General features: G+C 45.9%; 1 protein-coding gene across 4 annotated transcripts in view; it reads left to right on the top strand.

Moving 5' to 3' along the window:
- Nucleotides 1-23,958, top strand: part of CNNM2 (cyclin and CBS domain divalent metal cation transport mediator 2) — a 227,859-nt gene that overhangs the window by 188,271 nt on the left and 15,630 nt on the right. Inside the window, exons 3-8 of one of the 4 annotated variants that reach the window (XM_006120865.3) lie at nt 1,072-1,209; nt 3,639-3,808; nt 6,796-6,889; nt 10,254-10,319; nt 13,806-13,990; nt 16,417-17,359. In XM_006120865.3, coding sequence (XP_006120927.3) covers nt 1,072-1,209; nt 3,639-3,808; nt 6,796-6,889; nt 10,254-10,319; nt 13,806-13,990; nt 16,417-16,626 — 863 coding nt within the window. In that variant the 3' untranslated portion in view covers nt 16,627-17,359. Of the gene's footprint in view, nt 1-1,071; nt 1,210-1,391; nt 1,457-3,638; nt 3,809-6,795; nt 6,890-10,253; nt 10,320-13,805; nt 13,991-16,416; nt 17,360-23,958 lie in introns of those variants that run through there. The other 3 variants (XM_075935558.1, XM_075935556.1, XR_012905736.1) reach the window with 3 other exon arrangements.

Below are 23,958 nucleotides of genomic sequence, written 5' to 3'. Positions count from 1 at the left end.
TGTGCACATGAAATAGTTTCTAATACATAGAAAATAGATATAATGATCTGTACCGTCAGGGTATAGAATTGCATGCTGGCTATTTAATGATTACCAGTTACATTAAATAGCTCAGTCTGCAGTTAAATAAGCTTGGTATTTGGAAGTTATTCCTATGATGTGCGTAAGAGAATAAAATGACCACTGCAGATACTGAAATGGTTTATCTGTTTATCTTAAGTAAAACTGTCAAGAATAAGACTAGGGATGTAAAAAGTGGTTTAAAAATGTAACCATGCGGCTGTTAAAAATCCCAGCAGTTACGCAGTTACACACACTGCAGGTTCTGCAGTATAAAACTTCTGTATAGACACTTTGTACTGCAGAGCTTGCAGTGTGTAACTTGTGGCGGAGGAACCAGGCTCACCACAGACATGGGCTGCTCTGGTGGGCCCTTCGGCGCTGGAGCCGTCGGGGAGCTGCTCCAGCCCCTCCCAGTTAACCGGAACGAGTAAGCCTCATCATTTATATGCCTACACGCGGCCTTCTAATAGTATAAAAATACAAGCCATGGTCCTCTAGTCAAAATCCTATTGGCACGCTCCTTCATCCCATTGAAATCAATGAGATTCTGGGCAGCTGCCTGAAACCACACAGTGGGACAAATGCAAGATGAGCACTTGAATACACTTGAAGTTGTATCACTCATACAGTTGGCTTTAAGTTTATAATAGAGGGGTATCTCTGTCCTGGATGTTATTCTAGATGGCACTTGTGGTTTGGATTGTCTTAGATACAGGGCATCCCCACCATAAGTCACCCCAGTATATCTCCTTTCCGTTCACGCTTGTAGGAATGCGTCCTAAGTCCTCCCATTCCCCACTCTTAAGTCACTCCAAGAAAAAATTGTGGAAATGGAAGTCAGCCGCAGGAAAAAATTCCCCGCTTTAAGCTGTTTTGCTAAGTCCAAGTTTTTTGGGAAGTACCTTGGACTTGCAGCGAGGGTGGCCTGTATCTCCATTCAGTGCAGTTCAAATGTGACCCTGCTCTAACTGACTTTGCTTTCTTCCTCTCCCATTCTCCCGTTCCCAGCTGATAACAAGACGAAGAAGAAAGTAGCCCATCGGGACAGGAAGCAGGACTTCTCTGCCTTCAAGCAGACAGACAGCGAGATGAAGGTTAAAATATCACCACAGCTCCTCCTGGCAATGCACCGTTTCCTGGCAACAGGCAAGTACAGCTTATCACGGCTTGCAATCACACAAGAGCCTGAGAGCTAGATTGCCGGTGGAGGTTAAGGAGGCAGGTGGGCAGTGCTGGCAGGGAGGGAGGCTGGACAGTAGGGGGACAAATAATGCCACGTTTGTGTATTTTGTGTTTTCTTTTTAAATTCTCTCCTCTCCTGTGTTCAGTGTCGGCATGAACCCTCTGAGACATTTACCAGGGGTGGACCAGTAACTTTAAATTGGTCTGAAAGGTAAGGTTGAATGCAAGTGCCACCCTGCATGTATAGAGTTAGCCAGGGTAACGACTAGCAAGTACTCCCCACGAGGTAGCGCTCAGGAAACAAACTAATGAGGACTGGGTGCCAGCTGTCCAGTTCTCTGGATTGCTGAGTGTAATTCCCCTTTGGTGCCTCATCTGGAAAGAGATCCTGGAATTCAGGGGGGTAGTGTGATCTGTTCCATGGGGCTTTGACTCCAAATGAAAGCCTCTTTTGCAAATTGTACAGGTGGTTGAAATTTTTTTGCTGGTTTGTGGGGCATGAGTCGATGGCTTCAGTCCGGTTTTCAGTGGGCAGAGATGTCTGCATTCCTGACTCACTTCCTGACAGTCTTTGCAGAGAGCCCGTGGATTGAGTAGGCTATAGGGCAAGGCTACTCAACTTTGGAATCCCCGGGGCCACAATGATACTGCACAATGATACTCACAGCACATACCGAGGGCCACAACTTAAGTGTGGTTGCCTATACATGCAAATATATATTTAAATATATGCAAATAGCTTCTTTCACACAGTGCCCCTGTGCTCCCGGCACCTCCTCCCCGAGGGCTAGAAACACTGACACTCTGTACCCGTCTGTTCTAGCCAGCCTGTCTGCTTGCGTCTTTCAAATACTTACTCCACCTGGGAGACACCTCGCTGTTGTGGCGCGTGTGCCCAGTGGAGGCCATGTTCACAGGATCCCACCTGTCAGCCACGTGTTGAGCCCCACGTAAACCCAAACTGCGCCGCGGGCTGCACGTTGAGTAGCCCTGCTTATAGGGACTGGATTTTCTTTTCATTGCAGAGTTGGTCTCTCAGCATCAGTGATAAGACCTATTCACTTCAGTGAGTGTGCTATTGCTTATGCTGTACTTGTTTGGTGTGTAGGCAATAGCTTTCTGTGTACAGGCCTTTCAGTCCGCACCTTTCACCTTTGCTGCTTCCAATGAAAGGAAACTGTTCAGCTGGAAGAAGCGGCTTTAATAACAAATAACACTTTGTTTATTGTATGGGCACAGAGTTCGATGGAGATTCCCAAACACAGTCTTGACATATTGGTATTGACTTAATTTAGTGGCGCTGTTTCTGTGCTTGTCTAGGAAATGTAAAACAATTTTATATCTAAATCTGGCTGTGGAAGCATTGCTAAATAAGTCAGATGTTACAGTTTGGTTGTCCTGTTCTAAAGGCAGACCAGGATCTGCGGCCAGTCCAGTGTCTCCAAAGTCCTGTCCTGAAAGCAGCTATTCTAAGTATTGGCAATTTGCATGTCTACTTCTTGAGTCCAGCCCACAAAACGCTGGGCTTTCTTCACTTTAAATTGCTCTCGTTGGGAAGGTTGAACAGTAAGAACAGAGGTTATAGGGTGTGTTGTGTGTGCTATGCATTAATCCCACTGGTGTGAATTTGCCTGCACTCTCCCTTTCACTTTCAACCACTGTCCCCATGTGCGCTCTGACACCTTTCTTTTATTTCTTCTTTGGGTTTACACAGTGGGCCCATCTGTAGCAGTTCTTTAGGTCAGAGAACAATCAGAGACCTATAGAAATAAATGCAATAAATAACAAATCTACTTGTAAACCCCAAACAAAGGTTTTTGGGACCCCAGTTATAAAATTGTTTCCCTACACAGTCCCTGAACGAGCCCAAACTACTGTGGCTTCTGAGCTCTCAGATAGACAAACTCGACTTCCTTTTCCCTTCATGTTGGGGAAATCTTTCTCCGTCATCTGGAAAGAATGTTAGTAACTCAAAGAGGGCAAGTACATTTGGAATATCTGGGAAGTGGAGTATTCTTGTTTCTCCTTGAAAATATGCCATGGGGAATGTATACCCAGGGATAAATAAACCTGCAGCTAACCTAGGTCAGCTGCCTTGGGCTCAGGCTTCAGGCTGAAAAATTTCTGTGTAGATGTTTGGACTTGGGCTGAAAGTGGCTGTTCCAAATTCCAACCTGTCCACACAGTATTTTCTACCCCTGAAGCCTGGGCCCTGGTCAGCTGACATGGGTCAGCTGAGATCCTGCTGTGGGTCTTTTATACCTGTGTGGACATACCCTACGAAAACTCCAATTCTGTAACACATGCGTCTGCTTCCATGTTCCTTGACAACTACTGCCAGTTCATCCCCATGCACCTGAGGTGTAATGCCAAGTTGTGTCTTGTGTTTGTAGAAGTAGAAGCATTTGGTCCCTCCCAGATGTCAGAGAAGATCCTCTTAAGGCTGCTAAAACATCCCAATGTCATCCAGGAGCTGAAATACGATGAGAAGAACAAGAAAGCCCCAGAATACTACCTCTACCAGAGAAACAAGCCTGTTGACTACTTTGTTCTCATTTTACAGGTCAGGCACCTGACTAGATATACATATATCTTGATTTTGTCTCCTTTCTCCTTCCCCTCCATATCTAATACAACTATTTAAGTTTAGTCGTCTTAGGACATAGGAGCCAGGACACCTGACTCCCTTGCTAAGTTGCTAACCTTAACCAACTCATTCAACTGCTCATAGCCTCAGTTTAACTTTCTGGAAAGTGTAGATAATACACCCCTACTTCTCAGAGACGATCATCTGTTAAAAATTGCAACAGAAGTGCTGCAGTATTTGGGCAGGCAGAAAAGAATTCTGTGTCCAGTTGAAACATGTGGGAAAACATTGGTAGACAAAATGTAATGACTGGAAGTAACATTTGGCCAGGATATCCTTGCTAATGCATTTTTTCGTGCAGAAAGGGCCATAGGATGTTTGACAGCTGATTAAAAATTATTTTTTTATGTTTGAAAGTCTGCATCTCTGGAATAGTTCAGTATTAATTTAGGGAAGAGCGCCACCTACTGAATGGCCAGCGTCACTTTCTCCAGTGGATTTTCCTGGAGGTCTTCCATCCAAGCAGTGATCCTGGCCCGATCCTGTTTAATTTATGTGATCTAATGAGATTACAGGCCAACATGATGAGAAAATACGACTTTGTCTTCTTGCTTTTGTGATTTGTATATTATCCATTTTTTCTTAATTTACTCCTCAGGAGGTAAGCAGCAGGACCATAGGAATACTTAGATCTTGTTAACACTGATATTGAAACTCAGTAGCATCTTACTAGCAAGAATGGTATTTAAAGATGGATCTGACATGAGAGGTGGTGACTTCTCAAATTTCAGAGTAGACTGGAATGAGTTGGGTCTACAAAATGGCTTTCAGAATAACACGATAGTACTGTAATATAGCTTATGATGTAAGCCAGTTTTGTAGACTCTTATGTGGCATTAAACGTAAAGGCTATGTCTACACTGCCCCCGTTTTGCACAAAAAAATGCAAATGAGGCGAAGGGTGGAATATTGCTGCACCTCATTTGAATAATTAGTTAGGTTCCGTTTTTGCGCAAGAGGCTTTTGTGGAAAAAGGAGCTGTCTACATGGCCCCTTTTTGCACAAAACCCCCCTCTTGCGCAAGAGCCGTTCTTTCTGAAAAAAATGTGGAAGAATGGCTCTTGCGCAAAAATGGAGCCCCATTAATGTATGCAAATGAGGCTTGGCAATATTCCACGCTTTGCCTCATTTACATATTTTTTGCACAAAACGGGGGCACTTCATAAAGAGATTATGAAATATGGTGCTGTGTGTCCAGGTCAGTTTTGTCAATATGGATAATAAATCAAGTGTTGTAGGATGCAACTGTCGTAAAATGAAGGCCTAAAACAAAAGCCCATGCAGCACAGGCCTGGTCTGAGGCCTAGTTAACAATGGCCAAAACATGGCTAACATAAAGCAAAGCTAAGCTGTGAGTATGAGGCAGGCCCCTGCTCACAGTACTTGGCATGAACAGGGCTGAGAGTGCAGAACACTAATTGGTACTGGTCATAAGTTAAATTCACATGGTACCACTAGCTCATTAAAAAAGACCTTGGTACCCACTCCTCACAGATACAGACCCAGGTTCAGGAAAGGGTCTAAAACGACAGCATGATGGATAGAGATGATCTAATCAAACCACGAGGTTCAGGGCGATGGGTGGTAGCTAAGTAGCATCAAAGGGTGGCAACCTGATACGTCAGCAGTGACGTGTGACTTGTTTGTACTTGTATATAAAATGGTGCCTTGGGGGAACAGTCTTTGTATGACCAAGGGGGCAGTGGAAATTTCCCACCGATTGAGTCATTCCATTGTGGCAAGTACATATCCGTAGTGGTTCAGTAGAGTCTATTGACAGCTATGACTGCACTTAGCTTAACAATAAACCTGGCCACGCACCTTTGAGTTGAAAATAGGTTACAGCTAGGTAATTACTGAAGCTTCTGATTTTATACTTGCCACCTGTATAACAAGGTAATTGGAACACTAAAAATATATTGCTAGAATTGCTACTTCGTTTTCTGTGTTGGACTCTTGGGTATAGAGTGGTGATGTGCTGTTCAATAACTGCTGTGTTCCACACCAGAAGTGGCTGCATTTCTGTGGTGCTGTACTTGTGTATGGTTTGTAAAATGTTTTGGGAGCCTTTAATAAGATCCTTTATAAATATCAGCAGGAATGTGGAATTTGGAAAAAGAACCTTGAGAAAGAGGACTCAGGACTCTTCTAGGAATTATGGATTTATTTTTTGTGAGAATCCTGTTGTGGAAAGCCTACAACCTGAACGTCAGCTCCCAAAGTCTGTGGGATAGCTGTGTTAGTAACTTAAAAAAAAAACTTAAAAAACAACAATGGTCCTGTAACACTTGAGTTGAACAAAAACATATAAATAGTATCATGATCTTTTGTGGGCACAACCCACTTCTTCAGATGACAAATAAGAAATGGGTTGTGCCCACAAAAGCTCATAATGCTATTTATATATTTTTGTTAGTCTCTCAGGTGCTACAGGATCATTGTTGTTTTTAAAATATGTTGAGTTTACTCCAGTTCCCAGTTGAGATTTTCTGTGTTGTATTTGGAAGGGCCTTGGGTGAATTTGGGCCAGTTACCTGAAATGAGTACATCTGTCTTGCCAGACAAAGCATGTCTAGTATGGGCTTTGTCAGACTTAGGGACCACTCCTTCCCTTCTGTTCAAAGTAAATAGCTTAGTGGTTCACAGATGTTCTTTAGAAGTGGACAAAAGTTAGTACCACAGAGAAGCTACTGTATTTCTTTGAGGTGGGGAGCCTACCCGCCTTGCTGAGTTGAATTAGCTGGATCAAAGATGAGGCCAAAAAGTTGTGTGACAGTGGGAATGATTTTGTCTGTTCCCCTTTATTGAGGCAAGACTTCAGCTTTCATAGTGCACATCTCTTATAAGGTCTCTAGGATGTTTGAGGCCCCTTTTAATTATGGTTCTCTCATTTTCCTCAACAGGGGAAAGTGGAAGTGGAGGCTGGGAAAGAGGGAATGAAGTTTGAAGCTGGTGCTTTTTCCTACTATGGGGTGATGGCCCTCACAGCATCGCCAGGTATGTTCTCTTCCCTTCTGCTTTTTAAATGCCTTCCTGCCTAAGCATGCCTCTCGTTTATAGAGATGGAAGAAGCTGTTTAGGAGAGATCTCTGTGGTGTTTGGTAAGGTTGGCATCCACAAAACATGGTAGCATCCTGCCAGTGTAACTAGGTGCTTGGTGTTTCACATCTGGGAAAGGTTGATACTGGTTGTGGTATTTATTTAACTCATGAAATCTGACCAGATGTCACAAGTTTGCCAGCTTGCCGGCTGTGAGCACGCAGGAAGGTTGCTAGTGATCTGTTTTTCTGTTGGCTACACAACCATTGGATTTGGGTTTTTGTTTGTTTAATAGCAGCATAATAGGGAGTGAAGAAGCTGTATACATAAGACATGTGGCAGTGTCAAATGAAAATGACTCTTATCAGGAAAAAATGATGTACATCTTAATAATCATAGGACTTGTCTACATGGTGAATTAGTGTGCTTGAGCAAGCCCAGGTGCAAATCTATGGTACACTAGCCTGCCACACAGTAGCAGCCTGTGTGAACTTGGCTACAGCGTACTGAAAGCCCCAGAGCATAGCAGCATCCATGTGGATCTACAGAAAAGAGTAACCAGCGAGGTGCTAAAATTTGCAGATAATAGAAACTGCTCAGAATAGTTAAGTCCAAAGCAGACTGTGAAGAGCTTCAAAAGGATCTCACAAAACTAGGAGATTGGGCAACAAAGCGGCAGATGAATTTTAATGTTGATCAATGCAAAATAATGCATATTGGAAAACATAATCCCAACTATACAGAGAAACCAATGGGGTCTAAACTGGCTGTTACCACCCAAGAGAGATCTTGGAGTCATTATGGATAGTTCTCTGAAAACATCTGCTAAATTTGCAGCAGTAGTTAAAAAAGCTAACAATGTTAGGAATTATTTAAAAAGAGTTAGAATATAAGACAGAGAATTTCTTATTGCCTCTGTATAAATCCATAGTATGCCCATATCTTGAATACTGCCTGCAGATGTGGTCACCTTATCGCAAAAAAGATATCTTGGCACTGGGAAAAGTTCAGAAATGGGCAATAAAAATTATTAGGTGTATGGAACAGCTGCTGTAGAGGAAAAACCAGTAAGAAAAGAGACAACTAATAGGGGATGTGATAGTGATCTATAAAATCATATCCCATGTTTAGAAAGTAAATGAGAAAAAGTTATTTACTTGTTTCCATAACACAATAACTGGGGGTCACCAAATGAAATCAATAGTTAGCAGTTTAAAACAAACAAAAGGAAGTATTTCTTCATGCAGCACATAATCAACCTGTGGAACTCCTTGCCAGAAGACGTTGTGAGGACCAGGACTTTAACAGAGTACAAAAAAGAATTAGTTATATTCATGGAGGATAGGTCCATCAATGTCTGTTAGCCTGGATGAGCAGGAATGATGTCTCTAGCCGGTGTTTTTCTAAAGCTGGGAATGGGTGAGAGGGGATGTTCTTTTCTTTCTCTCTAGGGCACCTGGCATTGGCCATTGTTAGAAAACAGAACACTGGGCTAAATGAACCTTTGATCTGACCCTGTATGTCAATTCCAGAGACAAAAACAATTCTCTGGGGCATTTGAGATGTAAGCAGTAACTGTATGTTGCTATTTAGCTGATAATCTTCTGAATGTATGCTAGCAATTTCACATTCAAAGAGGAAAAAATCATTCCTTGATTATGCGTGCTGAAATTAAATGGCGCTTACTGCGACTTTTTAGGTTTTTGAACAGCAGCAGATTGGCTAAAGCACAGATCCCTGGAAGAGTTTCTTCTGTGCTCTAGCAACAGTCCAGTGTGTATGTATAATCTGTACCCTCCACTTTGAGGTTCAGTTCTTACAATACAAATCAGTCCAGGGCATGCCAGAGCATCTCACCTCCCATATACTATCCACTACACTTGAAAATCTTTCACAGCCACTCCTTTCCTACCACTCGACCATAGATTGTGTCATTGCACCTATCCTGGGGTGCGCTCTCCTACTCTGAAACTCATGTTGGTCTTCCTCGCCCCCAACTCCAAGCACATGCCTCTGGGGTTTCTTATCAGTTGACCACTAGTGGCCCTGTATTTATTTCATTTCCTACAGTCCCTTTTCCAGTAACAAAGCCGTTAGTTTGTAGGTGCATTTTTTTGTATGTTAAGAGGGTATATTTTAGTATGAGATTGTATGTCAAACTGCATCATCTTATAAATAAAATGACTATAATTGCTCCATGGAGGTCTGTCTGCAAGCAGTTCCCCTTCAGCACTCTGGGTAATAGCCGAAGAGAGGCACTGCAGAGCAAGGGTAGATATTCTTACCTATCTCTTTGAGACTCCCAATCCCTAATAGCCCCCGTGCCTCTGTTTCCCCATCTGGAAAGTGAAGGCAATGGAAGGGTTCTGAGGGTTAAATGTCCATAAAGTGACTGTAAAATTATCACTAGCATTGAAAAAGTGAATGGGGATGTGTAATTCCTCATAACACAAGAACTAGGGGTCGCCAATTGAAATGAATAGGTAGTAAGTTTAAAACAAATGAAAGGAAGTATTTCTTCACACAATGCACAGTCAACCTGTGGAACTCCTTGCCAGAGGATGTTGTGAAGGCCTAGACTATAATGGGGTTTAAAAAAGCACTAGGTATGTTTATGGATGATATATCTATCACTGGCTATTAGCCAGAATGGGTAGGGATTCAAAACCATGCTCTGAAGTGTTCTTAGCCTCTGTTTTCCGGAAGCTGGGTATGGGCAACAGCGACAGGGGATGGACTACATGATGATCAATTGTTCTGGTCATTCCCTCTGAACCATTTATGTTGGCCACTGCTGAGGATACTGGGCTAGCTGGACTGTTGGCCAAATCAAGTCTGGCTGTTCTGATATTCTTCACCATAAAATGGCAAATTACAGGCTCATTTTGATGGTCTGATAAAAATAATTTTGAGAGTGGTGAAATCTACCCTTTTTTTGTTTCTCCATTTAGCTACCCCAGTTGGGCCTTCCCCCAAGATGACTTTCATTTTCATTTTTATTCTTCATCTCTTGGGCTAAAGTGGTTACTGCTTTTGCATTGCATACTACTTTTAAATGACTGAGTCTTGAAATGTCAGTCGAGATCTCTGGACTGAATGGCAGGTCGGATTACCAAGCAGAATGTATGCAGTTTTGCGGATTTATTTATTTGTAATTATTCCTACAAATTGTCTGATCGGCTTTTTTCCCCCTTTTCTTTTCTGCAATTGATTGGTGCTTCTGGTTTCTCCAAAGAGTATGAACTAACTCTTTCCCTTGGCAAGTGTGGAGAGCTGTTTTCTTTCCACTCGTGATCTCACCCTTTTTCTCTCCCTCTTCTAGTTCCCTTGTCCCTGTCTCGTACGTTTGTTGTCAGCAGAACAGAATTATTAGCAGCAGGTTCTCCAGGTAAATCCGCATGCTTCTTTTTCACCATTCTTGTGTCTGCACTGACCTCATAAAAAGCCAGTTGCAGTCTGTATTTGTCTAACTCCTTTACTTGTTAGAGAGAAGTTCAACCAAGAGACATACCTGACAGGTAAGCATCCTAAACTTTCAGTTATCATATATATAGTAGCCCAATGTCTGAGAGTCTGTAACGCTGAAATGCTGGCTGTTCCCTATGGGCGGCGCTGTTGATGAAATGCTGGCTGTTCCCTCTGGGTGGCCCGTGCTGCATGGGGCGTGCAGAGCCCAAATGCCTCTTGCGCCACTTTCTCCCCCATGGCGGCCCGGCTGAGCGGCGCAGAAGTCAGCCGAGCGCCACGGCGGGAGGAAAAGGAGGAGCGGGGCGGTGATGTGCAGCGTGACAGTGGCTCCAGGCCCCACCCCCTGGCCGTGAACATCACCATCCCGCCCCCTTCGCCTCCCACCGTGGTGCTCAGCTGACTTCAGCGCCGCTCAGCCGGGCCACCGCGTGGGAGCAAGTGGCGCAAGCGACCGTTTGGGCTCTACGCCCCCCCATGCAGCACGGGGAGTGCGGAGCCCAAACGGCCATTTGGGCTCCACAGTCCCCCGAGTGAGAGGCAAGAGAGGGAGGAGAAGAGAAAGAGAGAGACGGAGGGAGAGGCAGGAGGCGGAGGAGAACTGAGAGCAGGGGGGGGGGGGAGACAGGAGGAGGAGAGAGAGAGAGACGGAGGGAGAGACCGGAGGTTCAGGAGAGAAGACTGACATGGAGGAAAGACCTGAAAATCCCGTCTTATGATGGGCTAATTGGCTAGTGAATAAATAGTAGCACACTTACAGACACATCAAAGTGAAATAAAAGCACTACCTTTTTGAAGAGAATATAATGAAAAGGTCCTTGTTTATCTCCCTCCCATATGGATATGCTATCAGGGTGATTTCTATTTTAAAAAATCTGATACCTAGCCTGGGCTCATATACAAAACATCTTAATTCCACAGAAGATGGAGCTAAAATGGAGGAAAGCATTCAAATGAACTTCTAAGCAAATAAAATTTAACTTCAAAAGAGGTGTTGAATCTCCAAACAAAATTTCAAATTACATTGTTCACACACCGAGTATCCTGTTTCATGTGCTCAAAGACTCTGTCATCTTCAAAATTGATTTATTTCACAGATTTCCATGGAGACTTGTAAATAAAGCCAAATTTGATAGTTTTGCCCATACTGGTATTGAAGTTATTCATACACATAATGTGTGCATGTGATCTATGGAAACGTGGGGATGGGGTGTTTTGTTTGTTTTAAAACCATGCATCACTCAAATGACTTAACAGATTATGCTTAACCTTCCCCCAAAACATTTCACTTGAGGACTGAGACCAAGGATGGAATGTATTGGGCTACCAAGAACTTGTTAGGAGCATTTGGAATGATTAGAAACAGGGAGGAATGGAAATAACGCAGTAAATGGCAGAATGTACGGGAATGACTGTTCCTCAGCAGATGCTGAGCCATGCTGCAATTTTGTTTTCCACTGAATTTACCTTGTTCATGTTAATGCCACTGTCTTGCTGTACCGCTAAACAGAATATGAACAGGAAAATACGTGTGCGCCTAAAAAACCAAAACCACCCCCTTTCCTCCAAACTTCAATGAACAGACCAAACGGAGCTCTCACCGGGCATTTCCTGAACTTTTGGTGTTTGTGGCTTCTACTCCCTGGGCTTTTCCTCTCTCTCTTTAATTTTCTGCCATTTTTTACCCTCTGTCCTGAAATTAGTATTACATGCATTCCAAACAAACTACAGGTGATTGCCCTGCAGGGGATTTTTTTCAGGCACAGTTAAAGTTTCCAGCGGCTAAAATGGAAAGGAAAGCAGTTTAATCTTTCTTTAATTAAACTGTTTGATGGCTTTATTTTTTTTCTTGAAACTCTGCAGCTTTGATTATCTTTTTTGCTCAATGATTTTGCTGTTCCCAGGTCATCTTTTTTTCATTTTTCCATTTTACAGTTGAAATGTATCCCTTGCACGTGCAAACCGTTTCTGATATAAATGCCAGACATTTTTTCCTAGCTTTTTCCAATGGAAAGAAAAAAATGGAAAATAATAAATGTGGGGAGAATATACCCCCTGAAGTGAATTCATATGGTAACTCTGCTTGCTAGAGCAACTTACGGTGCAGCTCACAGACAGGTGTGTTGTGAACATGTAGTGACCATACCAGGATTCTCAGCTGTCGTATTGGGGCATTCTGAAAATGGTCCCGTTGTGTTAATCCCAAATGTGTACTTTACTGTTACGCTTGTGGGATTTGCCATTGAATCCTTTCTGTAGGAATTTACTTTCTAGATCCAAGCTAACGCAAGGGAATGTGCTAGTCTTCAGAGAGCATGGACCTGCGGAGTTTCTCTCTGTCTCATGCTTTGTTTCCTCATTTCTTCATACACACCTCCCAACTCCCCCGAACTCTGCACATCCCCAGCTGCTTGCCTGTCTTCCTCACTTTCACCCATATTTTGTGTCCCTTACTTTTTGTGCTCTCCCTTGCATATTTGCTGTTCTTGTTCTGTCCTCTGTCTCCAGCCACTCCATGTATTTCGCACATGCACTCTTTCCACTCCTTTTTGCTGCCATATATTTCAAATATCGTCCATATCCTTGGTGAACAAGGATTTCAGGTCAGATTCACACAGGTACTGAAGCTACTTCAGGCAAAAAAACTTTCTCCCAAACACTAGCGAGCTGCTCATCTTGCCACACAGATATGCATGTTGTGCATCAGTGTGGGAAAGCAGAGATGGACTGAGTTAGTCTGTTGGCCGAATGACAGCGTATGGTCAGACTGCTTTCTGTGAAGAAAGATACTGAGAGGCATCTGCATGGAGGGCTGACAGAAATCTGTCTCCTTGCCTCTAGAGGTTATACTGATTACCCTGCTGATGGAAGTTGCAGCACAAAATTGCCCATTGCTCAGAATTTTCCTCCTTGCTGTTTTGAAATAAGACGTAAAATAGCCGCCGGATTTTAAAAGCAATTGGTAACTGCGGGGATGGCAGGCATGGTTTGCGTCTCCATGCGGCTGATGCAGGGAGTGAGCTGTGCAGCCCACAAGGCTGATCTGTGTCTGCTCGCCATAAGGGCATTAAGAGCTGTGTGAGTAAGTGAAGGAGGCAATGCTAAGCGCACGGTGAAACCTTGTAAGATCAAAGCTGCTTTGTGGAAAGGCTCTGGGTGAGATGCTGTTCTGCTGGTTGCTAAGTCAGTGCAAAGAGGCTTTCACCGTGATGTCTGAGAGTGAGATCTGTAACTTGGGTGCACTAGCTACTCAGTGAGAGCTTCATAACAAGCCAGGTTGAGCTTGAGAACGTAAGTTGTCAAGCATCTTCTATGCTATATCCTTGGTTAACAAATGTCTCCGAGAACTTAGAATTAAACACTTCCAAACTGGTTGAAAAGTTCTCCTCTCTTCTTTCCCATTCTTCAGGTGAAAACAAGTCACCCCCCCGTCCCTGTGGCTTGAATCATTCAGACTCTCTGAATCGAGGTGATCGTATCGAAGCAGTGACACCAACATTGGGGAGCAGCAACAACCAGCTGAATGCATCTTTCCTTCAGGTGTACGTCCCAGACTACTCAGTGAAAGCACTCTCAGATATTCAATTTGTCAAGGTAGGAAAAGAGAGAACAGGGCTTCCCTCTCAGAAAAACTGCGCTACCTTGCAGAGCTGAGAGGCAGGGGGAGGGAGATTGTAACTCCAGGCCATAACAGATTGGCACAGAGCAACTAGAACAGTGGTCCCCAACGTAGTGCCCGCGGGCACCATGGCATTTGTGTGCGCCTACTGAGTGACCAGGGCTGGCCCAAGCCATTCTTGCACCCCGGGCACATGCTGCATGTGCGGCCCCGCCCCCGGGCGCCCGGCAGCCCCAAAAGGTTGGGGACCACTGAACTAGAATTATGAAAGCAGCAATCATTTAAACTGTGTGTTTCCCCTGTTTCTGCCGTTTGTTGATTTTCTTCCACTGCTGTTTGGATAGTGCAATTGGACTGGTCACTTCATTTTCTGGTTATCAGCACTTCAGAGGAAGCTTTATATAAAATATCTTTTCCATTGGAGTTAGTCTTGAAAGCCTGTCTCTTGCTGCGATGTTTTGTAAAGCTTTTTGAGCAATCTGAATCAGGTCTCATTAGTTAACAGGGTCCTTCTTCTAAGAGAGAACAATTTTGTGATGGCTGCAATTAATTAATTTATAACCAAAAATTGGCCCAGAATGTCATTTGGGATGCAAACTCTCCCCCAGCTTGTCTCCCTTCCTCAACTTTGGCCAAGTCTTGACTTCGTCCCTGTATCCGGACTTCCCATGTCAGGCCCACCTCTCGCACTAAGCGCCGCTGGGCACGTGCATATTGCTCTGTTCTTCTGCTCTCTGCATCCCATCACGATAAGCAGGCCCGGTGCCAAAACATTCATCGATCCTGCGGGACGAGCAGATCAGTGTGGTGGAATTGGAAATTCAAACCCAACTGCAGTTCCACTTTAAATTAGGGAAGCTGGTGTCCCATTGTCCCGGAATGATCATGGTGCTTCCTTTATACAAAGCCATTTACTTACACTTCACTTTTCTTTGTAAGACATAGCTTGAACAGTGCTTTATCTTAGAGTAAGTTAATCAGAGTTCGAAAACTCTTGGAGGGAGTGAATAAAACAAATCTTTGTAATGGTGGAGATGTGGGTTATGATCCCAGATCTACTGGAAATAAGATTTACTAATGATGTTGTTTTCCCATAGACCCATGCCCCAAACACCTGATGCAGTGAGTCTTACAGGTTTACATCAGTAAGGGTTTAATACTGGCCAGGGTGAACTGAGTGCTCAGTGTTAGTCTCGTTTTAGAGATTCTTTTGTATCGAGGGCCATGCCTTGACATTGGTCTGTGAGCTACAACCCTAGTGAGAAGCAAAACTCCTTTCCCACCTCCACGTTCCCAACCCCCTTGTCAATCCGTTGTTGCTGCTCAGAACTTGGAGTTATCCATACACGGACGTCATTGCAGACAGCAGCATGCTGATGTAACTGGGAAGGTGAATCCAGTGCAGTGCAAGGGGATTGCTTGCTGTTTTCAGGAGGGTGTTCCCTACTTCCCCTTGTATAGCATGGCACTACTGTCAGGGATCGTATGAGCGTAGTGGGTTTGATTTCCTCTGGAGCATCAGGTAGGGTAGCAAGGTACTGGAGGGATAGCTCAGTGGTTTGAGCATTGGCCTGCTAAACCCAGGGTTGTGAGTTTAATCCTTGTGGAGGCCATTTAGGGATTTGGGGCAAAAATTCGTCAGGGGTGGTACTTGGTCCTACTGTGTAGGCAGGGGACTGGACTCGATGACCTTTCAAGGTCCCTTCCAGTTCTAGGAATCTCCATTAATTTAATTTAACCTACATGCTGACTCCAGTGTAACAAACCGAAGTTCCAGTTAGCTTCCTAGAAACCCAGCTAACTTCAGATACATTTCAGATCGCTAATTTGATGTTGGCCCTATATAGATCCCAGGACTTCTGGATTTGGCCCATGCTGCATGTGAGGCCATGAATTGCTGAACTGCAACTGAATTGTAACACGTGTTTGATTCACTTCATACAGAGGGCTCTAAGAATCTGATCCCAAACTCATTAAAGTCACGGAAAAGACTCCCGTGGACTTCAATGGGCTTTGGATGAGGCCTTAAATATTTTCATCACAACATCAATGGCTTTTAGCTAGGAGTAACTGGAAGTCCTTTGGAGCCTTTTAAGGGTATATCCAGTGAGACCAATCCATGCATCACAACACTGAGACAGGATGGAACCACATCATCACTGTGTTGTCACATTGAATTGTCACCACTTTGTGATACTAAGTCAGGGTTCTGTGTTATCCTGGTAGGTTTATCGGGATGATCCCATGAAAATCAGGATTAAAAGGAGAACTTGGCAAGAGGAGAGAGTTTGTGTTCATAGTGTGTCCTATAGGACACCAGATAGAAACCAAAGTGTTATTGTGTCTTTTTGTGTGTGTGCATGTGTTCCCCACCCCCATCCCTCTTGTGTGCATGAAATAGATCTCAAGACAACAGTACCAAAATGCCCTGATGGCATCCCGGATGGACAAGACACCACAGTCCTCGGACAGTGAAAACACTAAAATCGAACTGACTCTTACGGAACTGCATGACGGTTTGCCGGATGAGACGGCGAACCTGCTGAATGAACAGAACTGCGTGACACACAACAAGTCCAATCACAGTATGCTCAGTGAAGGCTCCATCTAGGAGCTAACAATCTGCATCCCTTTTCTACCCATCACTTCAGCAGGACCAGTCTTTGCTCTTCTTGACTGCAAACGCTCTTAGTATGTGCTTGCAATGCCGTGCTGCATCCAGTGTTCTGAGACCAAAGACTTAGCGCCCTTCTTGGGAGCAAAAGAGGAAGAAATTGGAAGAAATGAGAACACAGCAAACAAAAAACCAAACAAACCGTGGGCTTGGTGAGTGCCCCTGGGAGAACGATGGAATTCTTCCTCGCAAAGTAGAATCGTGTTTATTTTTTCAGCCGTATCTTTGATCTTCATTGGTTTTCCCTCCTTCCTAGACGTGCGCAGAGAAGTTTTTCAAACTGCTCTGATTATTTTTTCAAGATCATGTTTTTAAAAAGAATTTTGCAGAGTTTTAAATTGTTGCTGTCTCTTCCCTCCCCCAAATAGGCTCTGTTGTGACTTTGTGAATCAGCTCCAGTGTCATAGACCTGTTTCCATCCCTCCTTTTGGTCCTGTCCGTTGCCCTATTGTTAAAACAGCAACTGGTACCCATATGTATTTGTGTCCTGAGAACAAAGAATGGATGAGCCGTTAAGGAACTTGTAGCTTAGCGGGATGGAAGTTTGGGGGAATGGGCATTATTTTCTCCCCAAATGACCTTCAGGGAAGGGGTGGTTGTTTTGGCTGCATGCGTTCATAATAACTGATATTTCAGATGGTTCCTTGTAAAACAAACAAAAAAATTGTTACATTTACAGTTTTTAACCTCCACAGATGTTGTGTGTTTTGAATACGAAGATGGGTTTTTAATTGACAAAACTGCAGTCTCATCAAATTACACACCGGGATAAATTTCTCTAATTGTATACTGGGCAATCTTTGTTCCCCTGGGATTTGCATTAATGTTACTGGGAATCACATGGTCAAGTTCCCTGCCTTCCCTGCTGTACTGAAAATGTGAAGCCCAAAATGTCAAACCTCAGATGCTAACATACTGTAACCAAAGCATATTCGCAGTGCATGTTAAATAATAACTGGGAGAGAATTTAGGACAAACCATTGTCCCAAAATTGTTGTTCGTGGTAAGATAAAAGATGCTGCTACAGCAATGCCCAAAGCAAATCCTCCAGAAGGATCTGAAACTTTTGCCATTGCAAGATGGATTTCCTGGTGGAGTCAGGACCTTGCTGGTCTCCTCAAAGACTGACGAAGAACTTCCACTACGAGGTAGATCCGTGTTTTGTGCAGGGAGTTTGAGGGAGCGTATTGCACTTCAGGGATTGGAGAAGTTAGTCTCCAGGCAATTCTCCACTTTTCTAGGAGCTGCTGTATTTCCTTCCCTTTTGTCCACTGTTCCTCCATCTGTCCATGGTAGCGTCCTCCAGGACTGCACTCCACCTGTCCATCACAGACATCCCGGAGCGTGGCCTCAGCATGGAGGGAAAATGCCGTCACTGGGACTTCACCGTGTTGTATATTGTAACCCCCAAAATGCAGCATCTGTGGCGTACTTTACCCTAGAGCTGGATCTTTGAAGAACCAAGGCTCCCCCACCCAAACAAACCTCTCCCCCTCTTTAGCGGTGTCTTAAAGAACACGTGACAGCAGTATTAATATCTGAACAAATGCTGCCTAGTGGCTTCTCTGTTGAATTTCAGTCTGTGCTGCTCAAAGAGCACCCGGGCGTGATTGTTACGTAACCATTTTCTTTCCTTTACTCTCCGATAAGCTCTGTCTGGCTGAGTTTAAAAGCAAAGCCCCCTTCCAGAATCTGTGGTGTCAGCGCTGCCTCCCTCTTCCCTTAGCCGAGGGCGGAAGCACCTTCTCTGTGGTTGAGACAAGTGTTAGTCGCTTAAACACATTCTGAGCAGGTGCAGTGTTTCACGGCAGCAGCTCCTTGCGGGAAGCCAGGGTGTCCGGGGTTTGTCCCATTTTCCTCAGGCCTTGGGAAGCATCCTCTGAGAAGGGCCTTCTGTGCCCCTCCAGGAGAGATGGGCCGAGGAAAGGCAGTCCCTGGCCCTCCCCCAGAAGGCACAAGTTCCCTTCTGGAGAGCATGGCAGTTCCATGCCTGGTATTAGCATGTGGGACCATGAGACTGGGAAATTCAGCCTTGAAACTCCTGCACTTTTTAGCCTTGTATTTTTAAAAAATGCTGCTGCTTCTTCCTTTTAAATGTTGTGCCTGTTGCCTCTGTCGGCATTTTCTGTCCCACCTGTCGGCCACTCGTGCCTTGGACAGAGCTGGCAGCACAGGTTCTGTCCAGCGCCTGCTCCACTGGCCCCAGGAGTCTCCCTGTAGCTGGCTCCAGGAGGGCTGCTGACATTGCACCTTTTCTGCCGGAGCGGAGGGAGGAAACGTTACGACGCCAGCCCCTGGAGAGGAGGGAGCTGTTTCCTTGCTCCGGCCCTTTTATTGAAACTGCCATTGCACCTGACGTTACCGACTGCCCCATTGCTGAAAGCGCTGCATTCCGTGGTACCCCGGGGCTGCAGTGTGCTTCCTGTCAGACCCGCTGAGGGAGGGCAGGAATCGCACTGAGGGGTCTCTGTAGGGTGGTGATGGGATTTCTGGCTTTCATGCTCTTTTGTGGCATTTTTGAAAAGCTTTGTTCCCCTCTAACACAAACCGCAGAAGCCACGTTCTCCCGAAGGCGAGTAACTCCTGTCTGTCTGCGGGCGGATTCCCGTCTCTCCAAGCTGTCCTTACGTCATTTCCCATCAGCCTTCCCAGTGTGGTGAGAGAAGGTGAAGTCACTTTCATAAAGCTAGTTGGTCACAGTGTGACTTTGGCAAATGGGCAGCCTTGGGGGGCGGGGACAGGAGCGCCCCTGAATTGGCTTCAGGAACAAGGCCTCCTGCCCGTCCCTGTGGAAAACCCTCTCTGCTCTAGGAGATGGGCTTTTACTGCTGCAGTGTGAAGGGGGCACAGCTGAGATGGGCATCCCATGTGGCAGGCCCCTTGGCAAGCAGAGGGAAGACGCACCCCACTCAAGATCTAGTTACAAGTCTTGGACCCATATTTGCAGTGGGATCGACAGGCTTCAAGAGCTGCTCCTGTGCCATTAGCTTCCCCCAGGGCAGAGGGAGAGCCGTGGAAGTCTCCGCTTGGCTCTCCAAATTCAGGGGTGCTCAAAGCTACAACCCGGTGCCGGGCACGCCCAGGACAGAGCTGTCCATCAGTCACTGTCCTAAATCAAGGCACCATTGAACTTGACTTCGCTGGACTTCGGGAGCCATTGGACTTGACTTCAGTCCTTGATCCTTTGCAAGGCTTTGATTGTAGAAAGGATCCAGCATCTTTCAGCCTTGACTCCTGTGGCCTGGCTTGTTTCCTCCTTCCACCAGCGTCAAAGCGCAGCCCGAGGGGCAGAATTCAGCCAGTTTGTTGGTGGACTGGGGGAGGCAGGAGGGCATGTCCCCTCGGTTGCTGGTGTTGACACCGTTTTTGCACAAGAGGTCTCTGAAAGGAGGCTTCCACACTAATGCCGTAAATGCACATCCGTGAATTAACTTTGACATTCCTGTTGGACTGAAAGGAAGCTGACTCTGATGTAATCATGACTTTACATTCTGTGCGTTGCCAAATCTCTGTCAAGAGCTAAGGGATGTTCTTGCTTTCGCGTGAGAATCTCTCTCCAAACAAGACGGACTCTGGGGCCGTGGAGATCGGGTGCAGCACGTGAACTCTGAGTGGGAGGTGGACTGAGCGAATCACTGCTCCCGTCTGCACACCCTGCTCACGGGAGAGTTTGCAGGGCCCGCGTCATTTTCCTTGCCACTTGTCTGCAGCCCAACATCCCTGCATGGCGAGAAGCCTTTCCCCAAGGACTGCTTAGGGCTGTGTGGGGCCCAGTATTGTTTCCGTATATGTAGCAATCCAAGTGTAACCTGGCTCCAGATTCCCCCCCCCTACACACACACACACACACACACCTCCTCCAGACTCCTCTTCCTAGGACTATCCCCTTGGCATTCACCTTTCCTGGGGAGAAGGCATGGTGGGAAGGGAAAAGGTGAATGGCTCCCAGGAGAACCCACAAAGATCTCCCCATTGCTGCTCCGAACCCCTCGGGGGCCAAGTGCTTGAGCAGGCGGGGGTTCGGCCTTGGCGCGGGTGTTGCAGGGAGCTGTGCTCTGTTTGAAAACAGCTCAAAGGAAAGTGGATCAGTGCCCTTTGGTTGCAATAGTGCTTCACTTGATCTCAGCCACCAGGCTGGGGGTGGAGGGGTTAGATGGCAGCATGGGGGAGGGAGGAAGATGGTCGCATTGTCTCCTCACCTGCATCCCAGGTAAGTATCACGTGCTGGGAGGGGATGACCAAGTTCTCCAGGACCTCTGGGAAGTGCATCTGCCTTGTGCTGAGAGAGACTAGTTCCCATGCGATCTACGTACCCTGTGTTCTAGGATAGTGACTACACAAACCCCTGGTTTAAAACTAGGACCTACGTACCAGTGAATTTGTTATCCAGTGCCTGGATTCACTAAGAACTAGCAAATGGGGGGGGGGGCGTTACCATGACAGTATCTTTGTTAACCGTATAACTTGAGACTTTATACGGAAGGTGTGTGGCTGGCATTATGTGTTCTATAGAAATTGTATATTGGAGACTTTGACGCCATAACGGGGGGCTGCTCAACAGCATTGTGTGAAGCCGACCTTGGACTTGCCGTACCTCATGCCGCTTTGGCCTTGTGATTGTGGCTGTCCATCGTGCGGCTTCAGAAGAATCCAAAGAAGCACTTGGCCCCTGGACTGAAAAAAGAATCGAGGAACTGCTTCCCCGCGGTGCCGTTAGTCTTGGGGAGAGGTGCCTCGCAGTATCCCAGTGGCATTGACATGTGGTGGCAGCTCAGATGTAGCAAGTGAGGCTCAGCATTGAGGGGCTAATAGCAATACACAGGGTTGTCTCATTTACCCCCCAACCCCCGCCAAATTACTGCTCTGCTCCTCTCCAGAAGGCTGCTTATCATGCTCTGTAATCTCTCCGCCTTTCATTGCCCTACTGGGTGAGGGCAACAAGGCGCTTGCTGGCTCTGGTACTGCCCTCTCCTTCATAGCACAGGTCAGATTTGGGGGTTGGGTTTCGTGGGTTTGTCACTTTTCTGCTCCAGTGTGGGGTGGCTGGAGCATTCCTGGGGGGGAGAGGCCGGTAATCTCTGCTCCTTTCCTCCTGAGCTGGGGGAGGCGAAAGCAGGAGGCATGGAACTAAAATGATGCAGCCAGCCCTTGCTTTGGGATGTTTACCTGCCGCTAGCACTGATTCTGGCTCTGAGGGAGAGGCCCATCAGACATCAGCCGAACACCTAATTGCTGAGAGTCCCACGGACCCCTCCCTTCCGTCCTACACCTGCTGCTTGAAAGTCTCCCGCTGGATGGGCCCGACCCCTTACAGAGCGACAGTGTGTATATTAGAGGGTTGGCCGCCACTGCCCGGCTTCTGTTTGCTTTGGTTTGTGTCACCTCTTCATCTGCAAGCCAAGACTGCTCATTGGTCATGTTTGCGTCCCTCCAGTCTGATTCCATTCTAATGTCTCCAAACGTTGAGATGAGATTCTTGGGTCTTCTGATTCTCCTTCTTATCCCTCCCACCAGCCTATCATTATGTGATTTCGCCTGAGATTGTACATTGGAGCAGGGCTGGCGGCTGTAGCCCTGCGGACTAAAATGCCTCCCCGGTTGCTGTGAAAATGCAATTAACAAAATCTAATTCTGTTTAACCAAGAGCTTGAAGTTGAGTCAGTCCTTTCCCTCCTCTCTAAAGAGAGAGCCTGTCTGTTGCAGAGAGATGGCTGACATTTTATAGACCCTAGGAATGGAAAGTCCTAGCCGTAGGAGTCTAAGTGAATGACGTCTGAGATTGCAAACAGCTGTGATGCTCAAGGGGTCACTAGGAGGCGCTGGTCTCCCGCCGTGGTGAGGCAGTGTTTGGACATAGCAAGTGGAGTCGGGTTGGTTAGTAGCACTGGAGCAAAAATACGATTTCTTCTGTGCTGCAGATCTCAAGTGTCTCAATTAGCTTTGTGAGCACGTGTTCACAAAGGCCACAGACACATGGCAGGTAGGGACTCTGCAACACAGTTCTTACTTGTTAGGTCCCATGCCCCATGGGTGGGCTGAGAGGTTTCCACTGGTGGATTTTCACTTAGGTAAAGCATTCTGTTCTGAGTAATGGCCTCTTGGTACATGGAAGCAGCATTCTCACACTGCTTTGGTTGAGTTTGGGGAAAGGAGAGCATCAGAACGGCCACACTGGGTCAGACCAAAGGTCCGTCTAGCCCAGTGTCCTGTCTGCCCACAGTGGCCAATGCCAGATGCCCCAGAAGACATGAACAGAACAGGGAATCATCCAGTGATCCCTCCCCTGTTGCCCATTCCCAGTCCCTGACAAACTGAGGCTAGGGACACCATTCCTACCCATCACAACTAATGGCCATTGATGGACCTACCCTCCATGAATCTTATCTAGCTCTTTTGAACCCTGTTGAAGTCCTGGTCTTCACAGCATCCTCTGGCAAGGAGTTCCGCAGGTTGGCTGTGTGAAGAAAAACTGCCCTTTGTTTTAAAACTGCTACCTGTTAATTTCATTTGATGTCCTCTAGTTCTTATGTTATGGGAACAAGTAAATAACTTTTCCTTATTCATTTTCTCTACACCAGTCATGATTGTATAGACCTCTTATTGTATCCTCCCTTAGTCTTCTCTTTTCTAACCTAAAAAAATCCTAGTTTTTTTAATCTCTCTTCGTATGGCAGCCGTTCCAAACCCCTCATCATTTGTGTTGCCCTTTTCTGAACCTTTCCCAATGCTGATATCTCTCTTTTGAGAGGAGGCGACCACATCCGTACACAGTCTTCAAGAGGTGGGCGTCCCATGGATGTATAGAGAGGCGATAAGATATTCTTAGAAGGCAGTAGGCAGTAACTGACTGTACTGGTCTGATTCTCTCCCACAACTGTAGCTATCAAAGAGGGAGGGGACAGCACTCAAGACCTGCTGGCACTTTGCTTTGTTGCACATGGCGTTTGGATGATGGAAAGATCTCAGGACCTGCTCCTCTGGCACTACCAGTACATCTGCTCCCCGTTTTGGAGCTCATGGGAATCACCTGCTTGCCTGGGCTGATAGTCTAGACTAGCAGGGTTTGTGCTAGTAGGCGGGGCTCTCAGGAGTGAGCTGCAAAGCTTTTGTTTGTTCTTAACACTGCTTGAGATCCAAGGCGATGTGTCTCTGCCAAATCCATTTCATCTGGTAGCCAAACCACTGGCGAACTTGCTCCTCTGTCACAGTCAGCTCTGCAACAGCTGCTACTGTTCCTGATCCCTAAAACCAAGCCAGTCCCCTTCTCTG

Source organism: Pelodiscus sinensis, chromosome 8 (genome assembly GCF_049634645.1).
Source record: "Pelodiscus sinensis isolate JC-2024 chromosome 8, ASM4963464v1, whole genome shotgun sequence".
Lineage (NCBI taxonomy): Eukaryota > Metazoa > Chordata > Testudines > Trionychidae > Pelodiscus > Pelodiscus sinensis.
The sequence above is the reverse complement of the archived record's forward strand: the minus strand, read 5'-3'. Positions and strand labels throughout refer to the sequence as shown.